General features: G+C 41.7%; 1 protein-coding gene across 1 annotated transcript in view; it reads left to right on the top strand.

Moving 5' to 3' along the window:
- Positions 1 to 25,339, top strand: part of CPLANE1 (ciliogenesis and planar polarity effector 1) — a 147,366-nt gene that overhangs the window by 25,631 nt on the left and 96,396 nt on the right. Inside the window, 8 exon segments of the mRNA XM_038743655.1 lie at positions 927 to 1,088; positions 2,709 to 2,882; positions 6,338 to 6,566; positions 6,905 to 7,044; positions 10,717 to 10,934; positions 14,681 to 14,845; positions 17,800 to 17,938; positions 24,263 to 24,372. Coding sequence (XP_038599583.1) covers positions 927 to 1,088; positions 2,709 to 2,882; positions 6,338 to 6,566; positions 6,905 to 7,044; positions 10,717 to 10,934; positions 14,681 to 14,845; positions 17,800 to 17,938; positions 24,263 to 24,372 — 1,337 coding nt within the window.

The following is a 25,339-nucleotide window of genomic DNA, read 5'->3' as shown; positions in this document are numbered from 1 at the left end:
TTTCCCTCTAACAATAATAATAATAATTATGATATTTGATAAGCACTTACTATTTGCCAAGCACTGTTCTTAGCGCAGGGGTAGATACAGGGTAATCAGGTTGTCCCACGTGGGGCTCAGTCTTCATCCCATTTGACAGATGAGGAACTGAGGCACAGAGAAGTTAAGTGTCTTGCCCAAGGTCACACAACAGACAAGTCGTGGAGCCTGAATTAGAACCCACATCCTCTGACTCCCGAGCCCGTGCTCTTTCCACTACGCCGCGCTGCTTCTCTAGACTTTGAGCTTTTGGGCAGGGGATGTATCTACCGACTCTGTTACATTGTACGCTCCTAAGTACCACTACTTTGCATCTGGGAAGCACTCAATAAATAGAATTAATCGATTGATTGATTGATTTGTCCTCCCTAAGCTCTTGTGTGCTGCCAGCATTTTAGTTTGTGAGTTGTAATTCATTTTCAAAGATTCTTTTGACCCTTGGATAGAGGATTATCTGACATGCACGAGAAATACTGCTTATGTTGCTGGAGATAAAATTCCAGGGGAACACGATTCATTCATTCAATCATATTTATTGAGCGCTTACTATGTGCAGAGCACTGTACTAAGCGCTTGGGAAGTACAAGTTGGCAACATATAGAGACGGTCCCTACCCAACAGCGGGCTCGATAGACACCTTTAGTAGGCTCCTTAACAATCTGCTTATAATCATCCTGCTTTTTCTTCTCTTTATGTTATCTTGAGTCTGTTGGGAATCCTCAGTCAACATATTGGGATTTTTTTGCATGTTTTGGGTATGAATTATAAGATTACCAGATTTTTTCCAATGAATAATGACATATGAAAAATCTCTTGGCTCTTCACACCTGAAGAACAAAGTAATATTGACATTATTTTTATGAAATTGTCATTCTTTTCTATTTAAGGAAGAAGAACATGCTACCTGCAGACCCGCTATTTACTTGCGATTTTATATTGCCATCTTTATCACTACAATTTGAATGATGCTCAAGGACTGTGTGATCAGTTAGTAAGAGCAATACTAAGGCGATCCCATCTGATTATAAAAGAGGAGGAAGATTCCTTTGGTATGTGTTTTTGATAGGTTCTGGCTGTCATTATATGCTTTAAATGCATTTTCCGCCTCCCCTGATTAAGCCGTCTTTTCCCTGGCTCTCTCTCTCCCTTCTGCATCATCTCCACAGTTTGATCTGTGACCTTTGGAGATTTGATATTTGCCCTAACCCCACAGCCCTTACGTACATATTTTTAAATTATGTACTATAATAATTATAATGATATTTGTTAACAGATGAGGTAACTGAGGCACAGAAGAATTGTAGTTTTCCATTTACATCTCCCCCCCATTTCCCTAATAATAATAATAATAATAATGGCATTTATTAAGCGCTTACTATGTGCGAAGCACTGTTCTAAGCACTGGGGGGGATACAAGGTGATCAGGTTGTCCCACATGGGGCTCACAGTCTTAATCCCCATTTTCCAGATGAGGGAACTGAGGCACAGAGAAGTTAAGTGGCTTGTCTGAGGTCACACAGCTGACAAGTGGCGGAACGGGGATTCGAACCCATGACCTCTGACTCCCAAGCCCGTGCTCTTTCCACTGAGCCACGCTAATTACTTATGCATATTAATGTCTGTTTCCCCCTAGACTGTAAGCTCCTTCAGCGTGGCTCAGTGGAAAAGCCCGGGCTTTGGAGTCAGAGGTCGTGGGTTCAAGTCCCGGCTCCACCAACTGTCAGCTGTGTGACTTTGGTCAAGTCACTTCACTTCTCTGGGCCTCAGTTACCTCATCTGCAAAATGGGGATTAAAACTGCGAGCCCCCCATGGGACAACCTGGTCACCTTGTAACCTCCCCAGCGCTTAGAACAGTGCTTTGAACATGGTAAACGCTTAACAAATACCATTATTATTATTATTATTATTATTATGGGCAGGGCAAGTGTCTGCTAATTCTTTTGTGTTCCCTCAAGCGCTTACTAAAGTGCTCTGCACATAGTAAGCACTCAAATACCATTGATTGACTGATTAAAATTCAGATAACTTGCAGTGGCAGTTTGATTCCCTGCCACACTGGAAAACAAAAGGACACCAAGTTGAAAGTATCTCTTTCCTACAGAAATATGTAGTCTACAAAATCATTTCCCAATGGAATTCTTTCTTCAGCCCCTTATTTAATCTGAAGTTGTAGCCATCAGCGTTGGAAATCTCTCCCTTCCCTCAGCTCCTCCCTGGTGGTGTTTTTCCCCATCCTTTGCCTTAGGATAGATGCTGGGTAGTGCAATTTGACCAGGAATGACGTTCTGTGGTGTAGACCCCCACAGATTGTATTATGGTGGGATTCCAGTTTATTATTTCTGTCCCTGTTGTCTTCCAAGGGTCTTGGCAACATCATTTAAATTGGGAGTAGCATTTCTCCTCCGGGGTTTTCCTTTAAAAAGGATGCTTTTCCTCGGGCGACCGTAGTGTGTATACAGTCTATACCTTCCTGTCTCTCCCATTAGATCGCAAGCTCCTTGAGAGCAAAGACTAACACCCATTACAGTGCTCTGCACACAGTAGACGCAATTAATACTAGTGAGTGAATGGTCATTTCATTTCCAAGATAATTTGATAAAGGAGCATAAAATTGGTCAGGTAGTTCTTTTGGTTGTTCTGCTAAATTATTAAAATATTTGACTTTTAGTTCCTGAGAATTTGCACTGTGCCTTTGGAATGATAGAAGATGTTCATCCTGAGGCTGCAGTAGTGGTGATCCAGTCCGTGGCACGATTCATGACAGCATACTTCACTAATCATCCGCTCTATGTACTTCCACCTCACAATGTGAATATTCTTCCTCCTCTTCACATCAACTCAGGTACAACATGGCAACCAGAATCGTTAATTTTCGTTATATACAGCTTCTTGTAAAAGAAATGCTGTCCGATGGTTGAGAATCCTCTGGCTTTATAGCCTGTGATGTTTTAGAAGCTAGGGGAAGGATAAGAAGATAATGCGTCGTCTGATTCATTCGTTCATTCAATCGTATTTATTGAGCGCTTACTGTGTGCAGAGCACTGTACTAAGCGCTTGGGAAGTGCAAGTTGGCAACATATAGAGATGGTCCCTACCCAACAGTAGGATCACAGTCTAGAAGGGGGAGACAGAGAACAAAACATATTAACAGAATAAAATAAATAGAATAAATACGTACAAGTAAAATAAATCAATAAATAGAGTAATAAATCAATAAATAGAGTAATAATCAATAAATAGAGTAATACAGTCAATTGAGACTCTCACTGGCTGGAGCATCAGGCATTTAAGAGTAATACTCCCCCTCGTCCCCCTCTCCATCCCCCCCATCTTACCTCCTTCCCTTCCCCACAGCACCTGTATATATGTATATATGTTTGTACATATTTATTACTCTATTTATTTATTTTACTTGTACATATCTATTCTATTTATTTTATTTTGTTAGTATGTTTGGTTTTGTTCTCTCTCTCCCCCTTTTAGACTGTGAGCCCACTGTTGGGTAGGGACTGTCTCTATATGTTGCCAATTTGTACTTCCCAAGCGCTTAGTACAGTGCTCTGCACATAGTAAGCGCTCAATAAATACGATTGATGATGATGATGATAATACTGCTCCCTAACATTTATGATAAATGTATTTTTTTTAATGGTATTTAAGTACTTACTTAGACCAGACACTTCGTGAAGCGCTGGGGTAGATACAAGACAATTGGGATGGACACAGTCTCTGACCCATATAGGGTTCACAGTCTTAATCCCCATGTTACAGATGAAGGAACGGAGGCACAGAGAAGTCAGTCGACTTGCCCCAGGTCACACAGCAGACGAGTGGCCCAGCTGGGATTAGAACCCAGGTTCTGTGACTCAGAGGCCCCTGCTCTTTCCACTAAGCCATGCTGCTTCTCTATTTCCATGAAGTCTTTCTGCAAAGCTAGTGCACAGTTTCGCTTTTGATACAGAAGGGTACAAAATAAGCAGGACCTTTTTTCTCCAGAATGGAACGTTAACCAACACTGTTTACATGGAAAAATCAAATTGACACTTGGCTGTTTAACCTTACGCAAACTGTACTAAGCACTTGAAAGAGTAGTATAACAGAGTTGGTTTTCACATACTGGCGTTACTATAAATGAATAAATTACAGATAGGTATGTAAGTGCTCCCGGGGCTGAGGGTGGGATGAGGGTTTGGTACAAATCCAAGTTCAAGGGTGATGGAGAAAGGAGAGGGAGTAGAGGAAATGAGGGTTTAGTTGAGGAAGACCTCTTGGAGGAGATGTGACTCTGATAAGGCTTTGAAGATGGGGAAGAGTGATAGTCTTTTAGATTTGCAGGATGTCAGTGAGGTGTCAGCGGTGAGATAGATGAGATCGTGGAATAGTGAGTAGGTTGGCATTAGAAGAATGAATTGAGCAGGCCCCCAAAATCAAAGAGGTAAACCAAAGTGGTCTTTGGAAAGCCAAATGACTTGACTTAGATTAGCATATTTTGGATACATAATCAGGAGGACTAATTTTCTGGAGAAAAAAGTCCAGGGAAAACGTGGAAGAGGCAGACCAGCCATTTGATGGATAGAGACCGTAGCAACGATAACGGAAGAACTATTAGAAAGGTTGCGGATTATGGCAGTGGACGGGACGTTCTGGAGAAAGTATATCCATGGAGTCGCTATGAATCGGAAATGACTCAACGGCACTTAATAATAATAGAGATAGGAGGGAGCAAGATGACTGAAATCTTTACAGCTAATGGTAAGGTGCGGAGGTGAATGGTCAACCACTAAAGGTACTTGAGGTGTGGGGCAAAATGGACTGAACAGTTTTTTTAGAAAAAGGTTTTGGGCTGCAAGTATGGACTGAAGTGGAGAGAAAGAAGAGGCAGGAAGGTCAGCAAGGAGGCTGATCCAGTAATCAAGGTGGGATAGAATTAGTGCTTGGGTTAGTGTGGTAGCAGTTTGGGTGGAGAGGAGAGGGCAGATTTTAGCGACCTGAAGGTTGAACTAACAGGATTTGGTGACATTGAATATGTGGGTTGAAAGAGAGAGTTGAGTTGAGGATAATGCAAGGTTACGGGTATGTGAGGAGAGGAGAATGGTGGTGCTGTCTACAGTGATGGGCAAGTCAGGGGAAGCACAATGGGTGGGAAGCCAAGGATTTCTGTTTTTGTATTTCTGATTTCTGTATTTATTTATTTATTTTACTTGTACATATCTATTCTATTTATTTTATTTTGTTAGTATGTTGGTTTTGTTGTCTGTCTCCCCCTTTTAGACTGTGAGCCCACTGTTGGTTAGGGACTGTCTCTATATGTTGCCAACTTGTACTTCCCAAGCGCTTAGTACAGTGCTCTGCACACAGTAAGCGCTCAATAAATACGATTGATTGATTGATTGGACATGTTAAGATTGAGGTGTTTTACAGGATAACCAAGCAGAGACGTTCTGAAGGCAGGAGTAAATGCAAGACTGCAGAGGAGGAGAAAAATCAGGGCTGGAGATGTAGATTTGGGAGTCATTCACATAAAAATGGCAGTTGAAACCGTGGGAGCGATTGAGTTCTCCAAGGGTGTGGGTGTAGATGGAAAATAGAAGGGAACCCAGAACTGAGATTTGAGGTGATGCAAAATATAGGGAACCACCAGCTTGTTTAACTTGTTCATTTTGTCAGAATGTTTTGTCGGCAAGATGGATGATCTTTCTTGTCAAACCATTGTCGCGGTAACCAATTTAATAAGTGAATTAGGGAAGCAGCGTGGTCTTGTGGCTAGAGCCTGGGCGTCAGAAGATTTGTGTTCTAATCCCAGCTTGGCCACTTGCCTGCTGTGTGACCTTGGGCAAGTCACTTACCTTCTCGGTGCTTCAGTTACCTCCTCTGTAAAATGGGGATTAAGTCTATGAGCCACATGTGGACTAAGTCCAACCTGATTATCAGCACTTAATACAGTGCCTGGCACAATGTTAGACCTTAACAAATACCATTAAAAAAATTAATTCCCATTTTTCATGCAGTATTCACAACACATGGAAGTGTTTCCCTGTCTTGTAGGAATTTATAGCCCATATAGGCAAAAATGACTCAAGTACAGTAAATCATTTGGTTTTCTTTGCTGGAAATCCTAGCTGTGCATTGTGGTATAATCCAGAGGCTATCTTGAGGAAACGTTACTTTCCAGTTTTGTTTTAGTGTACCCAAACTGTTTTTAACTGATTATTGTATATACAATGGTACATACCCTGTATTCAAGTTTGTCACCTTAACATTTCTGGATTTTCTTCCGTGTATTTCCTGGGTTCCCAGGGCAGTCTCCTCGAGTTGTTCCTCTGCAGCACGCCAAGGTTTCCAGTGTTGTCAGAGACCAGAACCTTTCTGAAGTGTGGACAGTGGAATACGCTCTTGAGTTGCTCTTAATTGGCGGGCTGCTTCCAGAAGCTGTGTGGCTAGTACATACACTTGGTGATTGGAAGATGTCTGTTTCTATTGGTTTGGCCATCAACCTATTTTGCAAAAATAATAGCAGCTTATCAAAGTAAGTAACTCTAAAGCTAAACCCAATGCCGTCACCCCAAGTCTAGGATGGTTTTGCTGCATGGGCCGTATCAAGCATTTCATATAGATGCTTTTTCGATTTCCCGGCAAAGTGCAATTTGTGTTTAAAAATGTTCTTCTCGAGTATGGTGGACGATTTCATTTTCTTCCCCACGTTTTGTTTTCCTTTCTTCATCATCATCAATCGTATTTATTGAGCGCTTACTATGTGCAGAGCACTGTACTAAGCGCTTGGGAAGTACAAATTGGCAACATATAGAGACAGTCCCTACCCAACAGTGGGCTCACAGTCTAATCTAATTCTTGCTGTAATTTCAGGTCAAAGAAAAAGAATCTGAACCTTCCGTTAAATCTGACCCCAGAGCAAACTTTTCAGGAAAAACTGCAGAGTTTCCTGGGTCAGCCAGACTTTTCAGAGGCATTAAATGAAGTCGGTCCAAAATACAAACAGTTCACAGGTATGATTATTTTGTGTTAAATGTGTCAAGTTGATAGTTGCCTACACTTAACTGCTATTTGTTAAGAAAATTGGTCAGGTAATACAGTAATACACATGAAGGTCAATCAATCAATCAATCGTATTTATTGAGCACTTACTGTGTGCAGAGCACTGTACTAAGAGCTTGGGAAGTACAAGTTGGCAACATATAGAGACAGTCCCTACCCAACAGTGGGCTCACAGTCTAAAAGGGGGAGACAGAGAACAAAACCAAACATACTAACAAAATAAAATGAATAGATATGTGCAAGTAAAATAAATACATAGAGTAATAAATATGTACAAACATATATACGTATATACAGGTGCTGTGGGGAAGGGAAGGAGGTAAGATGGGGGGATGGAGGGGGGACGAGGGGGAGAGGAAGGAAGGGGCTCAGGTCATGGAAGAAATTGCCAATATAAATTCAAGTTGATCATTTTTATTGATATTTTTGATGGGAGACTCCACCATCAGTATTTTCCTTTGAATAAGCTGGAAAATATTAATTTAAATTTAATTAGGATAACAGTAAGTGTCATCGTGAGTTTATAGAACATAAGTGGTTTTTAAGACACTGTACTATATACACTGTGTAACTTACCCTTACAACCTCTCTGAAGTGTGGGATTGGAATTGGGTATTATTTCAGAAATTGTGACTTTGTTAAGGGATCTAGTCTTGTCTAGCCTTAGAGAAGCAGCGTGGCTCAGTGGAAAGAGCCCGGGTTGGGAGTCAGAGGTTGCGGGTTCTAATCCCGGCTCCGCCGCTTGTCAGCTGTGTGACTTTGGGCAAGTCACTTCTCTGTGCCCCAGTTGCCTCATCTGTAAAATGGGGATGAAGACTGAGCCCCACCTGGGACAACCTGATTACCTTGTATTTACCCCAGCGCTTACAACAGTGCTTCACACATAGTAAGCGCTTAACAAATGCCATCATTATTATTATTATTATTGTTGTCTTATGCCGACGAGTCATTTCGGACCCATAGCGACACTACGGACGCATCTCTCCCAGAAGGCCCCGTTCTCCATCTGCAATCGTTCTTGTAGTGTATTCCTAGAGTTTTCTTGATAAAAATCCAGAAGTGGTTTACCATCACCTCCTTCCGTGCAATAAACTCGAGTCTCCGCCCTCAACTCTCTCCCATGCTGCTGCTGCCCAGCACGGGTGAGTTTTGACTTCTAGCAGATTGCTTCCCACTCGCTAGCCACTGCCCAAGCTAGGAATGAAATGAATAGGCCTCTGCTTGACTCTCCCTCCCGAAGCCGAGACTGGTAGAGGACTGGAAACTCCCCTGGTGCGACCCTGTGAGGGGATCATCATCATCATCAATCGTATTTATTGATTGCTTACTATGTGCAGAGCACTGTACTAAGCGCTTGGAAAGTATAAATTGGCAGCATATAGAGACAGAGTTAAGATTAAAAAGCCAGATCTCCCACCGTGTGCACTTTTCCATTAAGGATTAACAACCTTCTTAATTTCAGGTGATTAGAGTCCACTAACAAGGAGTAAATTCGTCTTTATTTTTAATGGCGTGTGTTAAGCATTTACTATGTGCCAGGCACTGTAATAAGCGCTGGGGTAGACACAGCGTGGCTCAGTGGAAAGAGCGCGGGCTTTGGAGTCAGAGGTTCGAATCCCGACTCTGCCAATCTTCAGCTGTGTGACTTTGGGCAAGTCACTTAACTTCTCTGGGCCTTAGTTACCTCATCTGTAAAATGGGGATGAAGACTGTGAGCCCCCTGTGGGACAACCTGATCACCTTGAAACCTCCCCAGCGCTTAGAACAGTGCCTTGCACATAGTAAGTGCTTAATAAATGCCGTTATTATTATAAGAAGCAGCGTGGATCAGTGGAAAGAGCACGGGCTTCAGGGGTTCAAATCCTGGCTCTGCCAATTGTCAGCTGTATGACTTTGGACAAGTCACTTCACTTCTCTGTGCCTCAGTTCCCTCATCTGGAAAATGGGGATTAAGACTGCGAGCCCCCTGTGGGACAACCTGATCACCTTGTAACATCCCCAGCGCTTAGAACGGTGCTTTGCACATAGTAAGTGCTTTATAAATGTTATTATTATTATTATTAGTAGTAGTAGTACAAGCCAATCAGGTTGAACACAGTCCCAAGTCCCGTGTCAGGGGTCGGTCTTAATCCCCATTTTACAGATGAGGTAACTGCGACCCAGAGAATTGAAGTGACTTGCTCCAGGGCACACAGCAGACGTGTGGCAGAGCTGGCATTAGAACCCAGGTCCTTCTAACTTCCAAGCTCATGCTCTATCCACTAGACCACACTGCTTCTAACCGAGTTTGCTATTTGGGAGGTTTGACTATAAATTTTGGGTATCTGCCCTTGGCGTGTAGCTATTGGGAAGACACGAGCAGCTGCCAAGAAAACTACCTCCTCAGGTCTGGCACTAGAGCCCAGCAACAACACTGTCTCTGGTCCCTGCTGTAAATTGGTCCTGCAAGGAAGAAATTTATGCTTGAACTCCGCCATGGGCTTCATCCCTGTCCCCCTCCTATCTTTTGTTTTCCGTGCTCTAGGCTGGATTCATTCATTCAGTCGTATTTATTGAGCACTTACTGTGTGCAGAGCACTGTACTAAGCGCTTGGAAAGTACGCGTCGGCAACAGATAGAGACGGTCCCTACCCAACAACGGGCTCACAGTCTAGAATGAATGAGTGCGACTAGCCCCGTGCAAACCACTATCACTAGAATTAATTCCTACGTGTAGGTTTTCCAGATCAAGGCTGGCCTGTCATTCCCGACAGGGAATTCCATTGTCATTATTTCCATTGCTGCATTCATTCATTCAATTGTATTTATTGAGTGCTTACTGTGTGCAGAGCACTGTACTAAGCGCTTGGGAAGTACAAGTTGACAACATATAGAGACGGTCCCTACCCAACAGTGGGCTCACAGTCTAGAAGGGGCATCAGAGAAGCAGCATGGCTCAGTGGAAAGAGCACAGGCTTTGGAGTCAGAGGACGTGGGTTCAAATCCTGGCTCCGCCAACCGTCAGTTGTGACTTTGGGCAAGTCACTTAACTTCTCTGTGCCTCAGTTACCTCATCTGTAAAATGGGGGTTAAAACTATGAGCCCCCCGTGGGACAACCTGATCACCTTGTAACCTCCCCAGCGCTTAGAACAGTGCTTTGCAGATAGTAAGCACTTAACAAATACCATTATTATTATTATTATTATCCATTGTAGCCATTGAGATTTTCCAGTAATCTGTCAATCGATCAATCAGTAGTATTTATTGAGCACTTCTGGTGTGTAGAGCACTGTCCTAAGCACTTGTGAGAGTTCAGTATAGTAGTGTTGGTAGATACATTCCCTGCCCACAACGAGCTTACAGTCTAGAGGTTCTGTGTGAAAAGTCTCATGAATGTTTTCCTGCTTCCACAGGGGTAGTTTAAGGAAACGTCAGCCGAGATGAGGAATTTCAAATGGGCACTTGGGGATTTATGCCTATCCACAAATGCATTTTGAGCCGTCACGTGATTTTTCAAACTCTTCAAAACAATTAGATGGCCTGCAAACTGTCGCTTTCATTTACTGTAAAGTGTTGATTTCATTCAAAGCCACAAACGTAGATTTGTCTAATTCATTTGTACGCCTGTCATCTTGTGTGCTAGACCCCATTGAAGAGGAGGATGCGAATGTGCTTTTCGGTTCCGTGCAAGAAATTCTGAAAGCCGCAGTGATGGCTGATGCAGATATCCTTTCGGAAACCTTTCAACTCCTCATGGACTCTGCTAAGGATCTTAGCAAGAGGCTGTGGGGGTTAGTGCCTGTAGGGTTGTATCTCCCCGCACCGCCATTGTATTGTCCGCAGCCAGCATTTCTCAGTGAGGTAAGTGTGCCGGGGGAGCTTGTCATTCGAACCGCAAATTCACTTAAAACCGAGTTCCTCTAAGACAACTTACATTTTAAGGCGTATCGTCATCATCATTCATTCATTAATTCATTCAATTGTATTTATTGAGCGCTTACTGTGTGCAGAGCACTGTACTAGGCGCTTGGGAAGTACAGGTTGGCAACATATAGAGACGGGCCCTACCCAACAGTGAGCTCACAGTCTAGAAGGGGGAGACAGAGAACAAAACAGAACATATTAACAAAATAAAATAAGTAGAATAAATATGTACAAGTAAAATAGAGTAATAAATACGTACAAACATATATACATATATACAAGTGCTGTGGGGAAGGGAGGGAGACAAGGCGTGGGGGATGGAGGGGGGAGAGGAAGGAGGGGGCTCAGTCTGGGAAGGCCTCCAGGAGGAGGTGAGCTCTCAGTAGGGCCTTGAAGCATCATCAGTGGTATCTTAGAGCACCTACCAACTTGTCTTATGCCGTCCAGTCTTCTCTGACCTGTAGCGACGCCCTGACACATCTCTCTTAGAATGCCCCATCTCCATATGCAATTGTTCTGGTAGGGGATCCATAGAGTTTTCCTGGTAAAAATTTGGGAAGTGGTTGACCATTGCTTCCTTCCGTGCAGTTAACTCGAGTCTTTGCCCTCGACTCCCTCCCGTGCAGCCGTTGCCCAGCACGGGTGAGCTTTGACTTGTGACAGATTGCCTTCCACTCGCTAGCCACTGCCCAAGCTAGGAATAGAATGGATATTCCTCTGCTTAACTCTCCCTCCCATAGTTGAGACTGGTAGACGACTGGAAACTCTTCAGGGGCGACCCTGAGAGGGGCCTGTTACTACAGCTACTACTAATGCTAATAATAATTCTGGTATTTAAGCGCTTACTATGTGCCCGGCACCGTGCTAAGCGCTGGGGTAGATCTGAGATAATTGGGTGAACACAGTCCCTGTCCCCCGTAGGGCTCACGGTTTAATCCCCACTTTACAGATGAGGTAGACAAGGCATTGAGAAGTAAAGTGACTTGCCCAAGGTCACACAACAGACAAGTGGCAGAGGTGGGATTAGAACCCAGGTCCTCTGACTCCCAGCCCCGTAGTCTTTCCATCAGGCTACTGTTTCTCACCAACTTAGGCGGCTGCTTCTCACCTACTGAGGGCAATGCACGGCACTAAACATTTGGGATTGTGCAGCAAAGGCAAGACACGTGATAGTTGCTGCCTAGAAGCTTGCAACCTAATGGTTTAGACTTTCGTAACATTATTTTACAAATATTGAGAGCAAGGGGAAGAAGGAGGAGGTAACAGAAGCGGTACATCAGAATATGGGGGTATGACATCTGCATCTGGAGAGATCTTCCCCCTGAAGTGTAGTGGATTCCGGGAGATGGGTTCACAAGCAGGCAATTACTCATCTCTGGACTTTGAAATCTGTTCGGAATAGTGCCACTGATATCATTATTACTCTATTTTATTTGTACATATTTATTCTATTTATTTTATTTTGTTAATATGTTTTGTTCTCTGTCTCCCCCTTCTAGACTGGGAGCCCACTCTTGGGTAGGGACCGTCTCCAGATGTTGCCAACTTGTACTTCCCAAGCGCTCCTTTTAGACTGTGAGCCCACTGTTGGGTAGGACTGTCTCTATATGTTGCCAACTTGTACTTCCCAAGCGCTTAGTACAGTGCTCTGCACACAGTAAGTGCTCAATAAATACGATTGATTGATTAGTACAGTGCTCTGTACACAGTAAGCGCTCAATAAATACGATTGAATGAATGAATGAATGAAAGAAAAGTGCTTTGCCACCATCATCTGCGTGTGCCGTGACAATGATGAACTGGTTATTACATTTTTAAAACTGGTTTATTTATTTTTATTTTATTTTATTTTTTTAACAAAGTCATGTAGTTTCCCTACTGTCTTTTTGTCTTGTCTGCGCAGGTTTCAGTTTTTGAGTTTAACCATTAAGAATTGCATTATGATTGCATGAAATTACCTTCAGATGGTAATTTAGTAGGCATTTTACCTTCAGATGGCATAGTTCTTCAGTAGGCATTTGATACCAGAGAGAGAGCCTCATCATGATAATAATAATAATAATATGATAATAATAATAATAATAATGATGGCATTTGTTAAGCTCTTACTATAATAATGCTGGTATTTGTTAAGCGCTTACTATGTGCCAAGCACTGTACTATGTGCAAAGCACTGTTCTAAGCGCTGAGGGGGGGATACAAGGTGATCAGGTCATCCCACGTGGGGCTCACGGTCTTCATCCCCGTTTTACAGATGAGGTAACTGAGGCTCAGAGAAGTGAAGTGACTTGCCCAATGTCACACAGCAGACATGTGGCGGAGTCGGGATTAGAACCCATGATCTCTGACTCCCAAGCCGTGCTTTTTCCTCTGAGCCACGCTGCTTCTCATCAATGGCATTTATTGAGTGCTTGCCATATTTTAATGGTATTTGTAAAGTGCTTCATTCATTCATTCATTCATTCAGTCGTATTTATTGAGCGCTTACTGTGTGCAGAGCACTGTACTAAGCGCTTGGGAAGTACAAGTTGCTTACTACGTGCCAGGCACTGATCTGAGCTCTGGCGTTGATAGACCGTAATCAGGTTGGACACAGTCCATGTCCCACATGGGGCTTCTCAATCTTAACCCCCATTTTACAGATGAAGTAACTGAAGAACAGAGCGGGAAAGTGACTTGCCCAAGGTCACCCTGCAGATGAGTGGCAGAGCCAGGATTAGAACTCAGGTCTTTCTGACTCCCAGGACCGTGCTCTAACCATTAGGCCGCACTGCTTCTATGTGCAGAGCTCTGTACATACAACAGAATCGGTAGACACGTTCCCTGCCCACAGTGATCTTATAGTCTAGAGGAGGAGCAGACATGAATAAATACACATAATTTGTAATACCGAATTTATAGATTCATAAATCCTGTGGGGTTACGTTATCTAATAATGATGGTAGTTGTTAAGCGCTTACTATGTGCCAAGCACTGTTCTAAGCGCTGGGGTAGATACAAGGTAGGGTGTCCCACGTGGGGCTCACAGTCTTAATCCCCATTTTACAGATGAGGTAACTGAGGCAAAAAGAATAATAATAATGACGGCATTTATTAAGCGCTTACTATATGCAAAGCACGTTCTAAGCGCTGGGGAGGTTACAAGGTGATCAGGTTGTCCCACGGGGGGCTCACAGTCTTAATCCCCATTTTGCAGATGAGGTAACTGAGGCAAAGAGAATAATAATAATAATGATGGCATTTATTAAGCGCTTACTATGTGCAAAGCACTGTTCTAAGCTCTGGGGAGGTTACAAGGTGATCAGGTTGTCCCACGGGGGGCTCACAGTCTTCATCCCCATTTTCCAGATGAAGTAACTGAGGCCCAGAGAAGTGACTTGCTCAAAGTCACACAGCTGACAATCGGCAGGGCCGAGATTTGAACCCATGACCTCTGACTCCCGGGCTCTTTCCGTTGAGCCACGCTGAGGCCCAGAGAAGCGAAGTGACTCGCCCAAAGTCACACAGCTGACAAGCGGCGGAGCCGGGATTAGAACCCACGACCTCTGACTCCCAAGCCCGGGCTCCGTAGTCTGCGTCTTGTACGAGTGTTTATTTGATTGGCTGTATCGACTTACTGTGGACGTGATTGACTTCTTTATTTTCAAATTTCATATCCCCTCATTTTACTTCGCTTTACTCAGGAAGAGGATAATGATCCACCTTTGAAAATTGAGAGGGATTATCGCCGGAAGGTGTCTGGTCTTCTTCAGAGAATTCTGCTGCTGTTTCGGGCAGCTCGTTGCTCCTTTCCTGCAGCTCAGTGGTATATCGTAAAATTGAAATGGGCGAGAAAAGTCATGCAAAAGGTAAAGATTTGTCGGTGGAAATTGGAGTCCTTTTCAAACTCACATAGAAAACACCCATTATTCTTGACTTTCCCCCTTAATTTGAGGCCTCTTTTGAAGATCTTTCTCCACAGCGTATACGTCGGTTGTGGGAGATGGTGTACTTTATATTATAGTATATTAGTATATTATATTTATATTATACTAACAATCATATTATTATATATCATTTACCATCAATTAATCATCATAATTAATAAATAATACACTATTATTTAATATTAATTAATTATAATATTGTATTGTTATGTATTAATAATAATTATATTATTATATATTAATATATATTACTCTATTTATTTGCTTATTTATTTATTTTACTTGTACATTTCTATCCTATTTATTTTATTTTGTTGGTATGTTTGGTTCTGTTCTCTGTCTCCCCCTTTTAGACCGTGAGCCCACTGTTGGGTAGGGACTGTCTCTATGTGTTGCCAATTTGTACTTCCCAAGCGCTTAGTACAGTGCTCTGCACATAGTAAGCGCTCAATAAATACGATTGATTGATTGATTAGTCTCTCTTCCTCATTCCTCCTTGTAAATCTCACTGACCCGACGTGGCGTGCATATGCGATCAGTCCATAAATGCTATCTATTGAGCGCCTATTGTGTGCGGAGCCTGAGAAAGTACAGTACAGCGGAGATGATTGACACGCTCCTGGCCCCCAAGGAATTTAAATTCTACAGGGGGGAGACAGACATTACAATAAAGTATGGATAGGGGAGAATTTAGGAATGTGCAGTACGTAACAGGTTCTTTATTGTTAGCCTCATCATCATCATCAATCGTATTTATTGAGCGCCTACTGTGTGCAGAGCACTGTGCTAAGCGCTTGGGAAGTCCAAGTTGGCAACATATAGAGACGGTCCCTACCCAACAGTGGGCTCAAAGTCTAAAAGGGGGAGACAGAACAAAACCGAACGTACTAACAAAATAAAATAAATAGAATAGATATGTACAAGCAAAATAAATAAATAAATAAATAGAGTAACAAATATGTACAAACATATATACATATATACAGGTGCTGTGGGAAACAGTTGCTTTCAGAGTATCGTTTTTGATAGTATTTATTAAGCAGCTCTTTCTGGAGGGCTTGGAATCGAATGTTTTTATCCGTTCAATCATTCAGTCGTATTTATTGAATGCTTACTGTGCGCAGAGCACTGTACTAAGCGCTTGGGAGAGTACAGTAGTACAGTACAGAGAAGCAGCGTGGCTCAGTGGAAAGAGCAAGGGCTTTGGAGTCAGAGGTCATGGGTTCAAGTGCCGGCTCCGCCACTCGTCAGCCGTGTGACTTTGGGCAAGTCACTTAACTTCTCTGGGCCTCAGTTCCCTCATCTGCAAAATGGGAATTAAGACTGTGAGCCCCCCGTGGGACAACCTGATCACCTTGTAAACCTCCCCAGTGCTTAGAACAGTGCTTTGCGCATAGTAAGCGCTTAATAAATGCCATTATTATTATTATTATTATTATTATTATTATTATTATTATTATTATTATTATTACAGTACAACAATAAACAGACACATTCCCTGCCCACAATGAGATTTTGAATTTAGGATATTTACAGAAGAATAATAAGGCATAGAGAAGCAGCCTGTATTATTTGATACAGGGCCTGGGAGCCCGAAGGACCTGAGTTCTAATCCCAGCTCCACCGCCTTTCTGCCGTGTGACCTTGGACAAGTCACTGAAGTTCTCTATTCCTCAGTTACCTCATCTGTAAAATGGGGATCAGGACTGTGAGCCCCATGTGGGGCACGGACTGTGTCCAAACTGATATTGGCTTGTATCTGCCCCAGCGATTAGTACAGTGCCTGGAACGTAGTAGTGCTTAATAAGTACCACCCAAAAGGGTTTATGTCTTTGTTGGGTTCCATCTAACGAGAAGACAAAAATATAAATGTAGAATTAGGTGAAAAATCGAAGTCGAGTGCTTTAAGCTGAAGCATATGGGTGTTAAAGTGCATCCTAGAATGCCTTCTATCATATGTGTGATTTAGCTTGTATCTCCCCCAGCGCTTAGAACAGTGCTTTGCACATAGTAAGCGCTTAACAAATACCAACATTATTATTATTGTACATATTTTCTATTAATTTTGTTAATGATGTGCATACAGCTTTTGTTTTGTTCTCTGTCTCCCCCTTTTAGACTGTGAGCCCACTGTTGGGTAGGGACTGTCTCTATATGTTGCCAACTTGTACTACCCGAGCGCTTAGTACAGTGCTGTGCACACAGTAAGCGCTCAATAAATACGATTGATTGATATAGCTATAATTCTATTTGTCCTGACGATTTTGACACCTGTCTACATGCTTTGTTTTGTCGTCTGTCTCCCCCTTCTAGACTGTGAGCCCGTTGTTGGGTAGGGACCGTCTCTATCTGTTGCCGACTTGGACTTCCCAAGCGCTTAGTCCAGTGCTCTTCACCCAGTAAGCGCTCAATAAATACGATTGAATGAATGAATAGTAGGAGAAGAGCGCCTGGGGATCCCTGAGTGGTGGCATTTGGGCCGGGGGTTAATTGTGTTGTTTCCTTGAAGCGAGCACCTTCACTTCACCCTCAGTGGCACCCGTGGAAACAGCGTGGCTCAGTGGAAAGAGCCCGGGCTTTGGAGTCCGAGGTCATGGGTTCAAATCCCGGCTCCGCCAACTGTCAGCTGTGTGACTTTGGGCAAGCCACTTCACTTCTCTGGGCCTCAGTTCCCTCATCTGTAAAATGGGGATTAAGACTGTGAGCCCCGTGGGACAACCTGATCACCCTCTAGCCTCCCCAGAGCTTAAAACAGTGCTTTGCACATAGTAAGCGCTTAACAAATACCATTATTATTATTATTATTATTATTATTATTATTATTATTATTATTATTATTATTAACAGATTCGCCTATTGTTTTTTCTACTTTTCAGATTCGACTGAAAGCTTCCCTTCCTCTACTGAATCCTCTTCCTCAGTCTTTGCTTAATTACTCTAAAGTTCGCTTGGCTTTCTTTAAACCTGGAGCAGCGGGAGATCACGCCTGTGATGAAGTTTCCAGTAAAACAATAGGTTTGTGGGAATAGAAAAAGCGATTTGTGGTATAAAATGAGGGTAAAAGATGCAACCAAGGCAGATTTCTTTTGGTATCAGGAAATTTTAATTGCTTTTTTACTCGTCAAGGTATGACCCTTTTTTGAGGCAAGATTGTTTATTTGATGATGATGATGATGATGGCATTTGTTAAGTGCTTACTATGTGCCAAGCACTGATCTAAGTGCTGGGGAGGATACAAGGTGATCAGATTGTCCCAAGTGGGGCTCACAGTCTTCATCCCCATTTTATAGATGAGGGAACTGAGGCCCCGAGAAGTTAAATGACTTGCCCAAAGTCACACAGCCGACAATTGGCAGAGCCGGGATTTGAACCCGTGACCCCTGACTCTTAAGCCCGTGCTCTTTCCATTGAGCCATGCTGCTTCAAAATTAGTTTTGAAAGCTAATTTTGTGTTACACCTTGAACTTGGTTTTATTTTTGGTTGTTCATACTACCTGATTATTCAAGAAGATACTTTAGTGTTATTTTAAAGTATTTTAAAACAAAACCATCAAAATTGGTACTTATTAAGGATTTATTGTGTGTCTGGAGTCTTTGCAGAAGATATATAAATTATGACTCATGCCCTGAAAGATTTCTGTCTAATGGAATGTAATTACTTATTAAACACATTTGCCCAACTTATTAGCAAATACTTCAAACAGTGATTTATACTTTATTACCAGAAAAGATTTAAATTTATGAAGGTGTCAGGAAAGACTGTTGTAAAGAACAGTGATGAGAACCTTGTACTCATTCAGTGTATCTCTCTCTCTCTCTATATAAATACATCTATAAAAGCAAACTTTTTACTTATTATATATCCAAACTTATAATGCTATGTGTGCATATGTGTGTGTGTATATATATATGTATAATGTATATATAGATGTGTGTATATATATGTATATATAGATGTGTGTATATATATGTATATATAGATGTGTGTGTATATATATGTATATATAGATGTGTGTGTATATATACGTATATATAGATGTGTGTGTATATATACGTATATATAGATGTGTGTGTATATATACATATATATAGATGTGTGTGTATATATACGTATATATAGATGTGTGTGTGTGTGTATACGTATATATAGATGTGTGTGTGTATACGTATATATAGATGTGTGTGTGTATATACGTATATATAGATGTGTGTGTATATACGTATATATAGATGTGTGTATATGCGTATATATAGATGTGTGTGTATATACGTATATATAGATGTGTGTGTGTATATACGTATATATAGATGTGTGTGTATATACGTATATATAGATGTGTGTGTGTATATACGTATATATAGATGTGTGTGTGTATATACGTATATATAGATGTGTGTGTGTATATACGTATATATAGATGTGTGTGTGTATATACGTATATATAGATGTGTGTGTGTGTATACGTATATATAGATGTGTGTGTGTGTATATGTATATATAGATGTGTGTGTGTGTATATGTATATATAGATGTGTGTGTGTGTATATGTATATATAGATGTGTGTGTGTATATGTATATATAGATGTGTGTGTGTGTATATGTATATATAGATGTGTGTGTGTGTATATGTATATATAGATGTGTGTGTGTGTGTATATGTATATATAGATGTGTGTGTGTGTATATGTATATATAGATGTGTGTGTGTGTATATGTATATATAGATGTGTGTGTGTATATGTATATATATAGATGTGTGTGTGTATATGTATATATATAGATGTGTGTATATATATATACACACATATGCACACATAGCATTATAAGTTTGGATATATAATCATATATATAGGGGTGAGTGTGTGTGTCTGCCCTTTTTGTTTAAAAATGGTATTACTGATAGTAATGTGACTGCATATGTTGAAGATCATTTTTTGGCGTGCAACATCATGAAGAACTCTGTCACCTAATCTGGAATCTGACCCATCCGTCTGACTAGATGATTAACTGTTCAGTAAATACCGATTTTCATGACTAAATGAATTTGTGAATATCATGTTAGGCAGCTATGTTTTTTGCTAATGTAAGATGTATTCTCATGGAGTTTGGAAGGGCAAACTTTTTACTTTTATTTTTTTCATTTAGTAGTTGAAAAGCCAGCATTTTTAACTCTTTTGTTGACCAGCCTATTCCAGATTTTGAAAATCTATATAGGATGCTTTATTAGCAACCTTTAAGAATATAGAATTGACTGGTCATCAGACTGGTTAAAACAGCTTACTTAGCCATCTTCCTGTATGTCCCAACTATTTGCTCGAGTAAGGAGTCGAATCTGATCCAGAAATAACAGGGCTGTCGTGCCGGCAATGTCTTTCTTAGATTGTTTTTGTTTTATATTGGAAGAATAGGGATTTTAGGGATTCTTTCTTTCTTCCATTGAGGAAAAAGTTCCACCAGGTGGAGGAAATTAGATTTCTATCCCATCAACTTGGTTTTTCCCACAAGTAGCAATTCTCAGACCCCTTTCAGGAACTAGAGGAAGGAGCATGGTTGGCCTAAACATTATTGTTATTATTATACTTCATTCATTCATTCAGTTGTATTTATTGAGCACTTACTGTGTGCAGAGCACTGTACTAAGCGCTGGGGAAGTACAAGTTTGCAACTTCTAGAGACGGTCCCTACCCAACAGCGGGCTCACAGTCTAGAAGGGGGAGACAGACAACAAAACATATAAACCAAATAAAATAAATAGAATAAATATGTACAAGTAAAATAAATAAATAGAGTAATAAATATGTACAAACATATATACATATATACAGATGCTGTGGGGAGGGTGTGAGCCCACTGTTAGGTAGGGACTGTCTCTGTGTTTTGCCAACCTGTACTTCCCAAGCACTTAGTACAGTGCTCTGCACACAGTAAGCGCTCAATAAATACGATTGATTGATTGATGGGGAGGGGGAGACGTCCTAAGGTCTCTACTAAGTGCTGGGGTAAATACAAGATATCAGAACTTCTAGACTGTGAGCCCATTGTTGGGTAGGGACCGTCTCTATGTGTTGCCAACTTGTACTTCCCAAGCGCTTAGTACAGTGCTCTGCACACAGTAAGCGCTCAATAAATACGATTGAATGAATGAATGAATGCACACGGTCTTTACCCCACATGGGGTTCCCAGTCTAAGAGAGAGTAGGATTCAAGAGCCCAAGCTTGGGGGTCAGAGGTCGTGGGTTCTAATCCCGGCTCCGCCTCTTGTCTGCTCTGTGACCTTGGGCAAGTCACTTCACTTCTCTGTGCCTCAGTTCCCTCATCTGCAAAACGGGGATTGAGACTGTGAGCCCCACATGGGACAATCTGATTACCTTGTATGTACCCCAGCTCTTAGACTAGTGCTTGGCACATAGTAAGTGCTTAACAAATACCATTATTATTATTATCATCATTAATTTCCACTTTACAGATGAGGTAACAGAGGCCCAGAGAAGTTAAGTGACTTGCCCAAAGTCACAAAGCAGACAGGATGGAAATGGAATTAGTACTCAGGCCTATGCTCTTTTCACTCGACCATTCGAGTGAGTAGGGGAGAATACCCTGAGCTTTGAGCTCTAAAAGACTACTTGATAAGTAAAGTTACGGTGTGAGAGTGATTTGCACCAAGGAAAGCAGTGTGTTAGTTGAAAACTGAAAAAGGTTATTGGTCTTATGGGTTGGAGATCTATTAATCCAGCAATGGCATTTATTCAGTCATATTTATTGAGTGCTTACTGTGTGCAAAGCAGTGTACTAGCTGCTTGGGAGAGTACAATATAACAACAGACGCTTTCCTGCCCACAACGAGCTCGCAGTCTAGAGGGGGAGACAGACATTAATACAAATAAATAAATAACAGATATATACAAATATACACGTATGTGCTGTGGGGTTGGGAGGGAGAAAGAATGAAGGAGCAAGGAAGAGTGGCGCAGAAGGGAATGGGAGAAGAGGAGAGGGGGGCTTAATCAGGGAAGGCTTCCTGGAGGAGATGGACCTTCAATAAGGCTTTGAAATGGGGAAAGCGATTCTCAGTATCATTTGAGGAGGGAGGAAGTTCCAGGCCAGAGGTAGGATTCATTCAATCGTATTTATTGAGCGCTTACTATGTGCAGAGCACTGTACTAAGCACTTGGTTAGCTTGATTACAAGTTGGCAACATATAGAGATGGTCCCTACCCAACATTCATTCATTCATTCATTCAATCGTATTTATTGAGCACTTACTGTGTGCAGAGCACTGTACTAAGCGCTTGGGAAGTCCAAGTCGGCAACATCTAGAGACGGCCCCTACCCAACGACGGGCTCACAGTCTAGAAGGGGGAGACAGACAACGAAACAAAACATGGAGACAGGTGGCAAAGTCGTCAGAACAAATAGAATTATGGCTATATGCACATCATTAACAAAATAAATAGAATAGTAAATATGTACAAGTAAAATATATAGAGTAATAAATCTGTACAAATATATACAGGTGCTGTGGGGAGGGGAAGGAGGTAGGGTCGGGGGGATGGGGAGGAGGAGAGGAAAAAGGGGGCTCAGTCTGGGAAGGCCTCCTTGGATGTAAGGATATGAGCGAGAGGTCAGTGGTGAGATAGATGAGGTTGAGGTACATTTATTGAATGCCTACTGTGTGCAGAGCACTGTACTAAGCGTTTGGGAGGGTTCAGTGCATTCGTGTTGGTAGATGGGATCCCTGCCCTCAAGGAGCATGAAAGAAATCAAGTTCTTTCCTACAGAGCTTTGGCAATCTACATTTTAGTGATATCAATAAACTGCCTCTATCAGTGACTTTTTCAATCAATCCATCAATCAATCAATCGTATTTATTGAGCGCTCACTGTGTGCAGAGCACTGCTTGGGAAGTACAAGTTGGCAACGTATAGAGACGGTCCCTACCCAACAGTGGGCTCACAGTCTAGAAGGGGGAGACAGAGAACAAAACAAAACATGTTAACAAAATAAAATAAATAGAATAGATACGTACAAGTAAAATAAATAGAGTAATAAATACGTACAAACACATATACATATATACAGGTGCTGTGGGGAAGGGAAGGAGGCTTTCCCTTTCAGTCCTGCTGATATTTCTTGCAATGACATACGAAGGAACTTGAAGGTGGGGAGGGAGCATTTCAGGATTCAAGAGGGATGAGGAAGAACTCCTTGATGGCAGGAATCGTGTCTACCAACTCTATTATTGTGTACTCTTGGGCTTAGTACAGTGCCGTGCCCACAGTAAGCACTTCGTAAATAACATGGATGAATTGACTGACTGATTCTGATCTCTGAAGGCCTGATTTCTCCTAGTGCTCTGCCTTTCCAGAGACTGTTCCTGGGTGAGAAATTCCTTTTGCTCTATCCTTGAGGAAATGGGGCATCAAAAGGGAAAAGTAGTGCATTTTAACCCCTGTCCATAATGCCTGCCACAAAAGTCTAATTAGCAGAAGATGGTGTGCCTCTTTTCCCTTTCTTCACCCTGGCCCGAACTAGGCATTAAAGTATTTTGGGAGAATAAGATGCTATTTATACGATCCACTAAATGATTCCTCTGAGACATCTGGCCTTCATTCATTCAATCGTATTTATTGAGCGCTTACTGTGTGCAGAACACTGTATTAAACGCTTGGGAAGAACTAATGCTCAGTGGAGCTTTTAGGCAGTTGGGTAATTAAGAGCCAGGTAAAGATGTGAAGGAAGGTATTTGTGAATCCATTGGTAATGAATTTGGGGATTTTTTTCAGGGAAGCACATTTTAAAATGGTTAGAATAACATAATGGACACAAATATTTGTGTTACGGTCGTAGTTCCACTTGAAATGTACTTGGGCATCAATACGTGTATTTTCATAGTATGACTCGCTTAGTACAGTGTTCTGCACACAGTAAGCGCTCAGTAAATACGATTGAATGTATGAATATATTTTATAACTGTAAACTTTGTGTGGGCAGGGACTGTGTCTTCTAATTCATAGGACAGTGCTCTGAACGCAGTAAGCACTCAATCAATCAATCAATCAATCGTATATGGCAACATATAGAGACGGTCCCTACCCAACAGTGGGCTCACAGTCTAGAAGGGGGAGACAGAGAACAACACAAAACGTATTAACAAAATAAAATAAATAGAATAGATATGTACAAGTAAAATAAATAAATAAATAGAGTAACAAATATGTACAAACATATATGCATATATACAGGTGCTGTGGGGAAGGGAAGGAGGTAGGGCGGGGGGGATTGACTGATGTAGATTAGGTTTGACATACATCATTCAAATTAACTATTTCTGATTTAGGTTGCTTCAGAGAACTCTGTGCTTTGTGTTGGATGCTGCATGTCCGTGACAAATTGTCATACAGTTGTAGACAGTACCAGGCTGCAAGAGAAAATGTAGAAAAGAAAAAGGTACTCGTACCCACAATAATGGGATCGCATTTGGATTTTGAAGGAATTTTCATGTGCACCTGTGAAATCACAGTTAAATTTCTGGTTATTCAAAAAATGATTAAATAGGGCAAAATGATTTACTCGAAATTTTCATGTGCATCTGCGAAATTACCGTTAAATTTCTGGTTATTAAGAAAAGGTTAAATAAGACAAAATTGTTTACTTGGAATTCTTCTAACGAGAAGCAGTGTGGTTCAGTGGAAAGATCACGGGCTTGGGAGTCAGAAGTTGATGGTTTTAATCCCGGCTCCGCCACTTGTCAGCTGTGTGACTTTAGGCAAGTCACTTAACTTCTCTGTGCCTCAGTTCCCTCATCTGTAAAATGGGGATTGATTGTGAGCCCCACGTGGGACAACCTTAATAATAATGATGGCTTTTATTAAGCACTTCCTATGTGCAAAGCACTGTTCTAAGCACTGGGGAGGTTGCAAGATGATCAGGTTGTCCCTCGTGGGGCTCACAGTCTTCATCCCCATTTTACAGATGAGGGAACTGAGGCCCAGAGAAGTGAAGTGACTTGCCCAAAGTCACACAGCTGACAAGTGGCAGAGCCGGGATTTGAACCCATGACCTCTGACTCCAAAGCCCGTGCCCTTTCCACTGAGCCACGCTGCTTCTCCTTGATTACCTTGTATCCCCCCCATTGCTTAGTGAGTTGGTGTGAAATCCGGGGGAAGCAATTTCACGGTCGTTCGTTGGCCACGAAACCACCTTTTCCTGGTTTTACTCTGAATTACTGGACTTTGTACCTCCCCGTCTGTTCCTTTCTAGTTTTTGGTGAACCAGCTGATTGTGGTTTTAATTCACCACACTAAAATGTGAATGCAGTGTTGTGTAACTGTTGGATTTTTTCTTTTTTAATGGGCGCTGCAGGTTCCTGTGGTTGGCCAAAGGTTTTATTTCATCAATCGTATTTATTGAGCGC

The sequence above is a fragment of the Tachyglossus aculeatus genome, chromosome 3 (genome assembly GCF_015852505.1).
Source record: "Tachyglossus aculeatus isolate mTacAcu1 chromosome 3, mTacAcu1.pri, whole genome shotgun sequence".
Lineage (NCBI taxonomy): Eukaryota > Metazoa > Chordata > Mammalia > Monotremata > Tachyglossidae > Tachyglossus > Tachyglossus aculeatus.
The sequence above is the reverse complement of the archived record's forward strand: the minus strand, read 5'-3'. Positions and strand labels throughout refer to the sequence as shown.